Source organism: Cottoperca gobio, chromosome 6 (genome assembly GCF_900634415.1).
Source record: "Cottoperca gobio chromosome 6, fCotGob3.1, whole genome shotgun sequence".
In the NCBI taxonomy this organism is placed as follows: domain Eukaryota; kingdom Metazoa; phylum Chordata; class Actinopteri; order Perciformes; family Bovichtidae; genus Cottoperca; species Cottoperca gobio.
This window is the reverse complement of record NC_041360.1, coordinates 20,080,006-20,093,153: the sequence shown is the minus strand read 5'-3', so window position 1 is coordinate 20,093,153 and position 13,148 is coordinate 20,080,006. Positions and strand designations below refer to the sequence as shown.

General features: G+C 39.2%; 2 protein-coding genes across 2 annotated transcripts; both read left to right on the top strand.

Moving 5' to 3' along the window:
• Positions 1-1,392: 1,392 nt before the first annotated feature.
• LOC115009423 (interleukin-17 receptor A) lies at positions 1,393-5,036 on the top strand. The gene is given in 12 exon segments (XM_029433381.1): positions 1,393-1,530; positions 1,645-1,666; positions 1,931-2,074; positions 2,227-2,345; positions 2,425-2,545; positions 2,881-2,928; positions 3,038-3,195; positions 3,318-3,392; positions 3,482-3,551; positions 3,942-4,034; positions 4,121-4,885; positions 4,888-5,036. Coding segments are annotated over 12 exon segments (1,902 nt in total).
• A 743-nt stretch (positions 5,037-5,779) lies between these two features.
• LOC115009903 (pseudouridine-metabolizing bifunctional protein C1861.05) lies at positions 5,780-12,728 on the top strand. The gene is given in 20 exon segments (XM_029434208.1): positions 5,780-6,151; positions 6,756-6,857; positions 6,958-7,050; positions 7,053-7,071; positions 7,164-7,338; positions 7,704-7,815; positions 8,090-8,196; positions 8,570-8,696; positions 8,801-8,921; positions 9,169-9,254; positions 9,414-9,535; positions 9,695-9,754; positions 9,842-9,905; positions 9,989-10,083; positions 10,493-10,621; positions 11,064-11,178; positions 11,265-11,402; positions 11,517-11,692; positions 12,082-12,164; positions 12,358-12,728. Coding segments are annotated over 19 exon segments (2,097 nt in total). The 5' UTR covers positions 5,780-6,151; positions 6,756-6,778; the 3' UTR covers positions 12,554-12,728.
• Positions 12,729-13,148: the final 420 nt, after the last annotated feature.

Below are 13,148 nucleotides of genomic sequence, written 5' to 3'. Positions count from 1 at the left end.
CAACAATAGCCAACATCACAAAAGCACATTGTGTCAAAAAGTGTCAAAGTGCATTTATCAATGTGGACACGAGGTAAACTGAACATTTCGTCTACTTTGGCTGTTCAGTCTGGAATAAAACCAAAACCAAACTTCCTTCAGGAGGTACGCAGGTCATCTAAAACACCTTCAGCATGTGTAAATAAATAAATAAATAACACATAGAAAAAAGCAGACAAAACTAAATCAATTCTGTACACTTTCTATTCAATTTAGAGCAAGCAAGGAAAACTAGTAAAAGAAACATTTTAGTCTGACACATACGAGCACATGTACACAACAATTACACAAAAACACACAAAACGTATTCTCATATCTGATAACGACTACGTTCTAGTATGTTGTACTGTGTTGTAAACCATTTATTAGGTGTTTATGTACTGCTTATACATGTTTCATTCTGTTCACAGAACATCACGTCAGCTGTACTGAATAAAAGTGTCTTGTTATATTTGAACCATGGCGACTGAATCACAGTTGCTCTCTCTCACTCTCACACAGAGCAGAGCTCAAATACAATCTCTGCAGTCTATTCTGGTCAGATTTCAGTGGCACATGTCTGTCTGCCTTAGTGTTATGTAAAGTGATACAATTGAGCTCAATGTCCAGGAGGGGGCCGTAGTAACACTGAGACAAAGCAACAGGAATTAACACATAACCACGGCCACATGCTTGTCCTATACAATGTAATCCCCTGGAACGGAAAGCAGTGAATAGTTGAAAGTTCAGTGTTTACAATCCTGGCCTTCAGGTGTTTATCCTCAAGACCGAGATGTTCTGGTGTCTGTTTATTTAGGTGGTGTTGCCTGGGGGTTAGGGAGGGTCGGGCTGGATGTTTAAAGGAACAGTTCACCCTAAAATCAGAGGTTTAACCTCTTGATTGATTTTATAATCAGTTTCTGTTTCTACCATTTGCTGTGAAGCCAAAAATGTCCCCCTAAAAAGTAGTTTAACCATGTGAATAAAGTGTGTGTTTTTTCGTTCAACAACTTTCTTTTTCTCATGTCACAAAATTATTGGACAGCACTTCACTATGTAGCTGCTGCCACCTAGTGGCTAGTTTGACATATTGGTTTGCAGTTGGCATCAATCTACAGTGTACATACATATACATGGCAATAAGGAGAAAAAATAACATGCTTTTTTCTCATATAGTTCTTTAAAAATGTGCAGATAAAGAGAGCAATATTTGCAGCCCGTGCAATGTTCTTCATAAGAATTTAAAAACCACATTATAGCGTCCTTCCTGTGTATTCAGATGGCACATCTGATAAAGTTGAAACTTCCCACACGTTGAGATCATAGTGAACCTTCTCTGTCTTTGTTCAAGCAAACCATTGAAACATCTTCTAAATGGAGTGTGTTATGGTCCTCGTTTACTCGATTGTTTTTAATGCTTTTCTTCTTTTTTTCTGCCTTTGTTTAACTGCTGGACACACAGTGTCGTCTTCTCTCAGGATTCTGGACAAGCGTCTGGACTGCAAGCAACAGGTGAGGATTCAACGCATAAAACAAAAAATACAAGCTATCTTATAAAAGTCAACTGAGTGGAACTTAAAGTCCTCGATTCATCAAGTCACTCTTATCTTGTGTTTTGTTTCCCAGGGTCTTGACCACTGCCACATTAGTAAGTATCTTACTTGTCAAATCAGTAGAATATAGTTTAAAATACTTATATACAGAGAGGACTTCAACCAATGTGTTAAGGGTGTCAATATTTTTCGCAACTTAAATATAGATTTGATTCTTAGCACTATGGAAAGATTTGCAAAGGAAATTATCATTTTAATTTTACGTTTTAATTTGACATTTATGTGATTCATCTGCCAACACACATACTGTACCTACACACCACAGCATTATAATATGCACACCGTTCCCTTAATGTCAGATAACTGCTCAGACGAGCGCAGGGTCGTACCAAGACCGCTTGCTCCTATTGGCCCAGAACTACTTACTGAGAAGGTGGGAGTCTGGATGGACGAACACGGGCCAGTTTCTGTTGTTAATGTGTCATGGAAAATAAAGGGAGATGGTAAGTAATGCTAAAATCTGCTTTTCTGTTTTGTTTTTTTTAATGCATCAAATTCAAGTTGTAAACCAACCAGTCTTTCTTCAAAAGATAATAGAAAAGCAGGACTCACAGATAATATTCATACACTATATACTATTTTCTTCTATTCACAGGAAGTATAAACGCCCTTCGTGGATCAGAGATAAATATTCTGGATGAAAGTACAAATCAAAGTTTGTGTGTGCAGTTTTCTTACAACCTCAACAAACAGCAAAATCCAAACTTCAGTGCGGTAAGATTGGAACACACTTGTTTATATATCTATTCCTGTAACGGCAAGCAGACGTTGCAGATTTGTTTTTATCTTTCAGTGGACATTTTCCTTGGATGGAGTTGTGGTAGAGCCTGGGCATACATATATAGTGTCAGTTGTTAATCTGCCAGAGCCTGACATTGGACACTACAGGGTTAGAAAGCCAATTACCATCCCAGGTGAGTTACCTGCAGATACCTGAAATCTGCATGAAACAGTGAATAGGACAGAAAACGTCGTGTGTATCATGACCACAGTTCAAATTATCAATGTAAAAATATTTGTGTGCTTGAATCAGGAAGTAGTAACTATCGCTTTTATTTAATTATCTTTGGAGATGTGATTATTATTATTTCTTTTGCATGTTAAGAGCCTCTTTAAGTGTCTTGTCAGGGTTCAGAGGGATTACCGCAATTCACCGAGTGATTCATTATTCATCATAAATATAAAAAATACAAAACAAACTTTTAAAACGTTCTAATCGTCTTCTTGTAATATGTACTGTCATGGTCAGGATGTGTTGACACGAGAATCCAAAAGGCCCAAATGTGTCGGGAAAACGGTACATTTTACATTATTTGACATTATTCACATCTCACAGGTTTTGATGGACCAGTGTACGATATCCAGGACCCTCTAAGCATTGTGCTCAGCATGTTTTATTATTTCAGGTAGCCTATGGGATCCTCACATGATCTCTGCTGTGTCTCTGAATAAGGAACGTAAACATTTTTCCATTGTTTTGGATTTTGAGGCAGCAAAGTATTCAGAGAGATACCAAGTCTCCCTCCAGAGTCGAGCTTTCCATTTCTCAAAGAATGTGTCAAAGGTAATTACCCTGAATGTATCACTTATATTATCTATAACACGAATGACTATGTTGTGAGACTACCGTCGTATGGTTCGCTGCTTGTTCAGCCTACATGATATCATTATCGTCTTCCTTTATAGGACAACAGAACATCGCTGAACGTGACATTTGAGTTTGGTTGGTGGCAGATTCCACAATGTGAAATGTTGTTAATGGTGAGTTTGATTGTATTGTAAAGTCCCATCCCTATGGGGTGATGAAGTCATCATCATCATTAAAAGCTCAACATACTCTCGTTTTTAAGATTCAGCCGTTTTTTGTTGGATGCAAGAATGACTGTCGGCGGTTCAAGAAACATATCGATTTATGCCCGTGTAAGTACGATCACTATGAAATATTTACAAGTCCCATATTGTGCAGAGCATTAACCAGCTGTTCCCAACCTTTTTATCTTGTGATCTTTCAAAATAAACCAGTTATTTCTTTGCGACCCCTTGTTGAAGGTGGCAGAAGTCTTTTACTTTTGACCTTCTTGCCCGATTTGAATAAATGTTTGAAACCGAAAGTGGTTAAATAATCCCATAATTCACAACGACGCGAAGATTAGAGAAGATACTAAATATAATATAATTATTCTTTCCTATCCCTTCAATCATCTCGCAAGCGCGACCTCCAGTTTGGGAATCACTGGCATAATAATATTCTTTTATCACTTTCTGTATTTGTAGAGGTATTTAGATAATCATATTTTGTTTTGTTTTTAGATTATCCACCACGGACTTTAATCATAAAGGCAACTGTGGGGCTGCTCTTTATTGGTGGTCTTGCCTTTTTACCATGGAGAGCCTCTCAGAAAGGTTTGTTTCCTCATAAATGAACAGTACTGAATAAGAAAACTCAGCTTGAATTAATAATTCATCAACCGATATTACCCCTCCCTCAGATCCTGTGAACTCATCCTCATCTGTTGCCAATCAACAACCAGAAAGTGTTCAAGTGCAAGAGAGAAGAAGAGTCCTCATCATCTACTCCCTCGACCATCCTTTATACAAAAACATTGTCCTCAAGCTTTGTGCCTTCCTGGAGACCAAATGTGGTACTGAAGTGTTCCTGGATCTTCTGGATTCTACCAGACTGGGAGTGTTGGGAAGCATCCAGTGGTTGGACTGGCACAGAGGACAAATAGAAAGATCTTCAGATAAGATACTTATCCTGTGCTCGAGAGGAGTACAAGCCAAATGGAGAGCCATGTGTGGTGACAAACAGGTTATTCTGAGAGAGGACGCCCACTCACCTGTAGGTGACATGCTCAGTCCAGCCCTCAGCCTCATGGTCCCCCATTTTATCCGATCTGTGTCGTTTGAAAAATACATTGTGGGCTATTTTGATGATGTTTGTTGTGAAGAAGATGTTCCTTCCCCCTTCAATATTACAGTACGATACAAGCTGATGAAACAGTTTGAGGAGCTCTTTTTCAGAATCCTGGACACCGAGAAGCACACGCCCGGCAGAGTGAGTCACATTGAAGGGTTTTCAGAGAACGAGTACTATCACTGTCCCTCAGGCAGAGCCCTGCGGGATGCCGTAGAGGCTTTTCATGCATACCAGCTGGAACATCCACAGTGGTTTGAAGATGAATTACTGGAAAGCTCAAAGGCTTCACCTGAAATCAGTGACGATGCAAAAACAAGCACAAACCTTATTACATATTGTACTCAACCTAAGTCACTGGTCATGTAAAGACACAACAAAGTGATTTCGCTTTAAACAAAACGGGACTTTACTCGGCTGAGGAGCTTCAAAGGTGCACCTCTGTTGAACTCAACCCTCTTATTGCTGAGAACAAGCAGCCAGTTTGATGCAACTGCGTTAGTGTTTGGAGACACCAATGAAGATCTTCTACTTAACTTTCAAAAGCAATCCATCAGTTATTCAGGTTGATGTGATTCATGTCCTACAATTTTAAGACTATTAAAGGAGCAACTGAAATCTCACCAGTGGATACAAACAGATATTAAACTCATATTGGAGCAAGTAATCAGATGATAAATGGCCAATGGATGTAGAAGACTTGTATGAATCTGTAACTTTTCATGAAACGTGGTGGAAGCGTGTTGCATGGGCCAAGAAAGAACGCATACAATGAGTAGATACACGCATTATTTTTATCCTATGGAAACAAAGGTCTGCAATATCTTCTAGTTTAATCATGTATCTCATATCAGTTCTGCAGGGTTTTCTTTGCATGTTGCATTAATGTTAAATATCTCTTTCTTTCACTCAGTAGACACATCCAGAGTAGTTAGACCACAGAGATCTGTAGTTGATGCTTTTGGTCTGTGTAAATAGAGTTTGGGTCAAAGTTCAGTCTTCTGGGCAAAGTTTCGAGCATTTGTGTTGCACTGAAGAAGGTAAGCATTAATCGCTGTTTGTGGGACATATTATAAGGATTTAATGTAAAGTGCTGTGGATTGTTATCGCAGGTAAATGGTGTCCTGACTGCATAGAGCATGTGAGCAGAAATGAGTAAATGTTAATCATTCCTTTAGGTTGATGCAGCTTTTCAGATGTTTTCTTTGTTATCTAAAGTGTTGATGTGTCTTGATGAGTTATTAGATTAAAGACTATTACATTTGCAATTCTGGCACAAAATCAGAGAAAACAACGTTTGTTAACTGGTCTCAGATAAGTTACTGACAGTGTAGCACATTTCAGCCGACACTCTTTAGTGCGTACATGCAGTGAAGTAGGACAAAAAGATAACAAACAGACCCCAGCTCTGGAATTTGGTTGTCGGATTCTGAGAGTGGCCCCAAAAAAAGGGGGACGGTGGTGTGAATGTGTCCCAACTAACTGGAGCAAAGAAATCCTCACAATGGCTGAGTTGGACTTGTGCCTTGCAGTGACAGAGAACACACTGCAGGGGTGTGACGCAACTGGGGAGCCTGTTTGATTTTTCCTTCAAGAAGCTGAGGTAATGTTGTGCATTGGTTTGATTTTGACAAGCACATTGTGTGTGACCTACGGCGCTTTCTTTTAGATTGGTCTACATGAGTTTTAAGTTAGACGCACCGTATATTGTGAAGTGTTTTCCATCACATGAAGGAGACTACAGGGTGTGAGTTTAAGGATCAAATCAATTCTGTACTTTAATGCATTCTTGTTCATTCTGAAGAACAGTGAAGATGAAGCTTTGATTGAGTCTTTGCGGCGTTCTTTTTGTAATTCAACATTGTGATATAGTAAGTTTTGAATGTATGCTGGAAAGAAGACGTGTAGGGTGTTTGTTTTATTCTTCCATAAGTATTAAACCATGATCAACCAATTACAGAGTTATTTTCTCTTTCTCTTGATGCCCAGTCTCGCTGTTATTTTAAACTTCAAAAACAATCAAAACAAAAGGACATCCCAAGTCTTAATATCTATGCAAATTACTACCATGTGATTGCCCGAGGAAGAGGGGGAACACTGGAGGGGGGGCCGTAGCCTTTGGCACATCAGGCTGCACCAGTAAAAAAAACTTGAATGGCACACTTAGATTTCAGACTTTAGATTTAAAAGCTCTTTGTGTTTTCAAGGTTTCTCTCAAAATCTGAACAGAATGGGGATGCTGAAGAGAGCCTCTGTACTCATCCTGAGAAGAGGAATCACAACTCATCAGAGCAGACTGTGCAGAAATGGTAAATGCATCCTCTCAATATATCTATATTTAAAAGTGTACGCACAGTTCATAACAGATGGATGATAATAAAGGTGATTTAATATCACGTCTTCTCTTAGACAGCCTCTTCAGAGTTCATTCATCTGTATCTCAGGCGCTGGCAGAAAACAAACCAGTGGTTGCACTCGAGAGTACTATTATCACACATGGCATGCCTATCCACACAACCTGAGGTACCCTGTTTTAAGATTCTGTGAACTCTGAAACCAGCCGCTAGAAGTTGCTTTAATCATTGATAATCAATGGCATTATTGTTTTAATGCAGCACAGCGAAGGAGGTGGAGGCCATTGTGAGAGCTGAAGGAGCCACACCAGCCACTGTCGGAGTGATCAAGGGTGAAATCCATGTTGGTCTGTCGTCAGAGAAGCTCGACCACCTCGCCCGCTGCAAGAGCTCCCTGAAGGTGTCTCGCCGTGATCTGTCCTACATCATCAGCAAAGTGAGACTACAACACGTTCGTCTCAAATAAACTCTGTACAAACCCATGAAGGTTGATTAGTGGCATCCGATTAGTGGAATACAATAAGAAAACAACAGTCCCCTCCTAGTTTAAACTATTCACAAAACACACAAGCAACATAAACAGTAAGAAACAAACAAACAAACTTGGAATAAGTAATTATGTACAAGCAATATGTTGATATAAAGTTCAAGATGAAATGAGAAATGTTTATCCTAAAATCTGGCAAGGAAGATAACGACTTCAGTGTATGTGGACCTCTAAGTTAGATTTGTATTTTGATGTATGTCTTGATGTACAACACTAGGTCAAATGTAAATCTTAGTTTTTTTTATTATTCTCAGGGGCTCTCTGGGGGAACGACAGTGTCAGCCACGATGATAGCTGCACATCGAGCGGGCATCCCTGTGTTTGTCACAGGGGGCATTGGAGGAGTTCACAGAGATGGAGAGAACAGTAAGCAGACTTATAAATACTTTTGCTAACTTATTACTCTTAACAAACCGTGAAAACAGACTCACTGACTGGATGGTGTTGGCCTCCTTTCACATGGAGACTGAACAACATTTGATAACCATGAACAAGAAACAAGGGAGTGATCGTGTGGAGGCCATAAGAAGGTCCGGTCACAGGATAAATCACTCTGAGGAAGGCCTCCATGTGTAAGGACACCAAAACTGTTCGGCACAGTACTGTAAGTGTGAAGAATAAGTCACGATTACTCCTCCAGGTCTGGACATCAGTGCAGATCTGACAGAGCTCGGCAGGACTCCCATTGCAGTCGTCTCTGCTGGTGTCAAGTCTATCCTGGACATCGGTCGCACCCTGGAGTTCCTTGTAAGAATATTGAGATAATGTTGTACAATGATACTAATACTGTGTTTCCCATTTGAGTGTGTACTATATTCTGCCAAATATGTGTTAGAAATCTTCTACTTTATGTATCATATTGCCTTGTTGTGACTTTAGTTCAAATGTGATTGAACACAGAGAGGGGTGTTGGAACATGCATACAATAGTTGAGTTTATGTAGGTTAGTGGGTCAGCTCAGAAATAATAAGCACTAGTCGATATAACTGCACTAGTCATATAAAGATAAAATGACAATCAATATCATAGCATAGAAGGAAAGGGAAAGAAAAGAGGATACATTAAAAAGCTGTGTTTAAAGGGGACTGTAATGTATTTATGTTATTGTATCTTTTATTAGGAGACGCAGGGTGTCTGTGTAGCCACTTATGGAGCATCGAAGAATTTCCCTGCCTTCTTCTCTCCACAAAGTGGATTCACTTCTCCATACCATGTCTCCAACCCTGAAGAGGCTGCAAAACTCATTGGTATGTCAACATATTATATTCTTAATACACAGAGGCCAAGATTCACTCGTTTTTATTTATTTATATCTGTAATGAATGGGGATCTGTCTTTTTGCGTCGTTCAGCAAGCACTCTGTCACTGGGTCTCCAAAGTGGTGTCCTGTTAGCAGTGCCCATCCCAGAGGAGCATGCAGCAGCCGGCCAGCTGATAGAGGAAGCCATACAGGCTGCGTTAACAGAGGCAAGGTACAAAAAGTCTCTGTGGATTGTAATTGCTCCACAACATTTAAAGATATCATCCTGGACTTTTAGTAACTGCGATGGATATTTTATAGACCAAACGATTAATCTACAAAAAGAAAATAATCTGCAGATTAATTGAGAATGAACATAATCGGTAGTTGCCGCACTAGTCATGACAAAGTGAATAATACGGACTGTTTATTTCAGCTGGAAAATGATCACTCTCTGTTCTCTTTTTTAATTTACTCAGAGCTAAAGGTATAACAGGAAGAGACGTGACACCTTTCATCCTTCAAAAGGTCAATGAACTGACTGAAGGAAAGTCCCTTCAGGCCAGTATCCTTCTGAAAATCTGAATCACTGAGACCACAAGCAGCGAACACCATAGAAAGGAAAAGGCACAGTGAAGATTGATGTCGTTCTTTTCTGATAAGCCAGACAATGTTACCGTGTAGTATGAATAACTAAAATGTCCTTAACCTGTTATGTTCTCAGACATATCTCTCATTTATAACAATGCTAAAGTTGGCAGTCAGATAGCCTGCGCACTGTCCAAACAAATGACTGAGAGAAGGTTAAGAGGAAAGACTCATCATCATGGAAAACACTCAGATATTGTGAGTATAAGCACTTATGATGTATTTTATTTTATTCTTCTACATTGGAAAGCACTTTGTACTTTGTTTGATAGGTGCTCTATAAATAAAGTTTATAATTATTACTTGCTTCGTCAAATACTGGCGTAATGCAGTACCCACAATGCTGTTCTTTTACAGGTTGTCATAGGAGGAATAAATGTTGATTTTATTGCAAAAGGAAAAACGGGAACACTTCATGTAAGTGTAATTGATCCACACTACTGCAGATCATGTACGGTCATGTTGTTGGAGGTTACTTCTGAGAAAACTTGTTGTGTCTTTCAGTTTGGACAGACCAACCCAGGAAGTGTCTGTCAGTCATTTGGTGGTGTAGGACGGAACATCGCTGGTGTGTTCTTATCTGATTATGTACATGCACATGTTTTCATCCGCACTTTGAATCTTAATGTGCCACATTCACTTTCATTACAGACTCTCTGAGTCGATTAGGCCATAGCCCCCTGTTCATCTCAGCTACTGGAGCTGATTCACACAGCGAAGCAGTGTTAAACTATTGTAAACATATGGTATGTCAGCAGTTGTTCATTACTAAGCATGATTATAATGGAATAATTTACAGAGTAGACTGAAACTTGATAGGGCATAAAAACATTTGGCTTGACTGTTTTCCATGATATGCTTTTTTATTTTATTTTTTTAAACATACACCAAGGATAAGTTTAGAAAGCGTTGACTCATCATGTGCCATACTGTTGTCTATATGTATGTATATCATCATTCAAACGTTGCTATTTAATTACATATTTCTATGTCATTACCATTATATATATCTTTTATTTTTTTCTGTCCTCAGGTCTCAGGTTTAAATGAAATCTCCATCTCAATGTGACTTCCTGATAGAGTATATATTTATAAAATCCCTTTTGCTTTAATATGTAAATATAAATTAGACTTTTTTTTTCTTATTTCTGTGAGAACACACGTGGTGTGGCCCGGCTAGAAGAGCAAAGCACCGCGACTTACTGTGCTGTTATCACTGAGAGTGGAGAACTGAGTCTTGGATTGGGAGACATGGATGTTCATCAACAGATCACAGAGCAGTATGTAAGTATTACTGAAAGAGTTATTCATTTTTAGCAAGGCTATAGTTCAAGATGTGTGTTTGAATACCATGTTCAGAACTAGATTCACTATTTAAAGTTGTCATATCAAACCCAAATCTTGATTTACGGTTGCCATTAGTTTAGCTATAGCCATTAAATACATTTACACTCATTAGTTATCTCTGTGTAAAGTAATTTGCATTGTCACCATTCCCACGCTGCAAAGCAAAGGGAAACAACACTTGCATGTACTGAACAGAATGAAATAGAGAAGATCTGGTGTATACGGACATTGCAAATAATTTGAGTGCATGCTCATATGTCACAGAATGCCCAGTGATCACGTTTCAGGCTCAAAACAAAGAGGGATAATGCTTTTAGGGTTTTAGTTTCAACACTTTCCAACGGAATCAGTCATTTTATCTTTGTATATCTTTTTTTAGGTGTCACAGTTTGAGAAGCAGCTTTCATCAGCCACTCTCGTGTGTCTCGACGGAAACATTCCTGCCTCCACCATCAACTATGTTTGCTCCATTGCCAAAAAACATAACATCAATGGTAAGCATGTGGAGATGGTCACTATGAATGATCTTGGTCAGAAGCTTTGATTGACATTAATACAACACAATCAATGTGTGTCACAGTTTGGTATGAGCCAACGGATTCAGAAAAGGCTTGTAAGCCTTTCCTGTCCGACGCCTGGAAGTCTCTTTCCTATTCATCCCCAAACCTGGCAGAGTTGTGCACCATGAACAAAACTCTGGGCATCCCCACACCTGAAGGTAAACTGTATTACTCATTTTGTGTTTCAACTTCTCTGCTCTCAAACACATATTCCCACATATAGCTAGGTTTCGTGTGAAATAGTGAGATAGTTATTGAGGATTTGTCTTGAGGTGTGGCAGTGCTGCCGAGCTCTGTCGAGGAGCTGCTGAGTGTTGCTGTGACTCTCTCACGCCCCCTACTGGAGCATCTCCACTGTCTGGTGGTGACTCTGGGGGAGAGTGGAGTGCTGGTGTGTGGAGAGTATTATTCAGGCTCTGTCAACCTGCAGCCAAGAAAACAGAAGAGGGTAAGGGCAACTTACATTTAACCCTTGTGCCTCACTAGGTAAAAACAATTCCCGATCATTTTGGTTATGTTAATGCATATTGCATAAATGTTGGCAAGGGTGTGACAAAAATGTCCCCATTAGAACCCATGATAACCACAATTGTTGATCCCATGACCATTACAGCATAAAATCATGCATTCAATATATTCTTTATAAGAAAACAACAGTAACAAACTGGTATTTTGGACCTCATTTTCCCTATTTAAAAAGGTTACAATTCTAAAATGTAATGAATATTTCGTAGTTATGATGAGGACTGATGTTGGTCAAAACAATTGAACTCAGTGAAAGTGATGATTATTGCTATGACAGTGAAAGTGAATGTTTACTGCACTATGTATTTGCAGAGGGAGCGACTCTGTGCTGTCCACTACCCAGCACTGACTGTGACGGCAGAGGAGACGATGAATGTGTCAGGAGCAGGAGATAGGTGCTGAAAATTAACTTGACCTACTTTCTCTGCTCTATTCTTATTTTAATTCCAATCTTCCTCTGCTTCAGTTTCTTCCACTTGTTCATTTCTCATGACCTCTTTCTCTTCCTGTCCCTGTCACACTTTCTCTCACTCACAAAATCCTTTTGACATTCATTCAAACAAAACGACACTCATTCCCTGTCTGCAGTCTCGCAGGCGCTTTAATGGCTGGGATTCTCCAGCGGCGAGACACAGACAGCTGTGTTCGGATGGGGCTCCTGGCTGCACGGCTGTCCCTGGCATCACCGCACCCCATCGCCCCCACGCTCACCTCAGACTCTGTGGATCCCAACAAAGTCCAGAATCAGCACTGGCCCAAACCCAGCTTCATGTGGATAGATTGAAATTAATTAAAAGTGTGAAGATTTGGTCTATTATACATTGGTTTAATATAATTCTCAGTTTGATCATTTTTGGCCTTAAAATGTGTGATTGGATTGTGAAGCCTGCATAAAGCCATTAAATCCAAATTGTGTTTGATATTCCATATTGATAAATAAATGAACCACTTTTTATTGAGTTCATGATTACAAATACTTGTGAAAAAAATATGAAATATTATAACAAGGTACAATGGTGTTTTTATTTCTCATAATAAAGACAGGTATAAGCAGTGGTGGAGTAAATACTGCATTCAAAATTGTATAATGTTGCTGCTGTTCAAGATGGAGCTCAATTTAACATGTTACTGTTGTGTAGTTTAACTACTAACAATCCACCATATCTTATTAATCTACAAAGTAACTAATAACTAAAGCTAAATATGTTGAAATATGTAGTTAAGGATGATACTGTATTTTGTTTGTGTATTTTGTTGGTGGAGCATCATTCTCAAAGATAACAAAACATGGTCGTGCATGCTATGGTATTTTCCATACAAACAGACATACTAGCAAAAGGCATAGGGAAAACACCCATCAAAAAAAGAAAGAAAGGTAC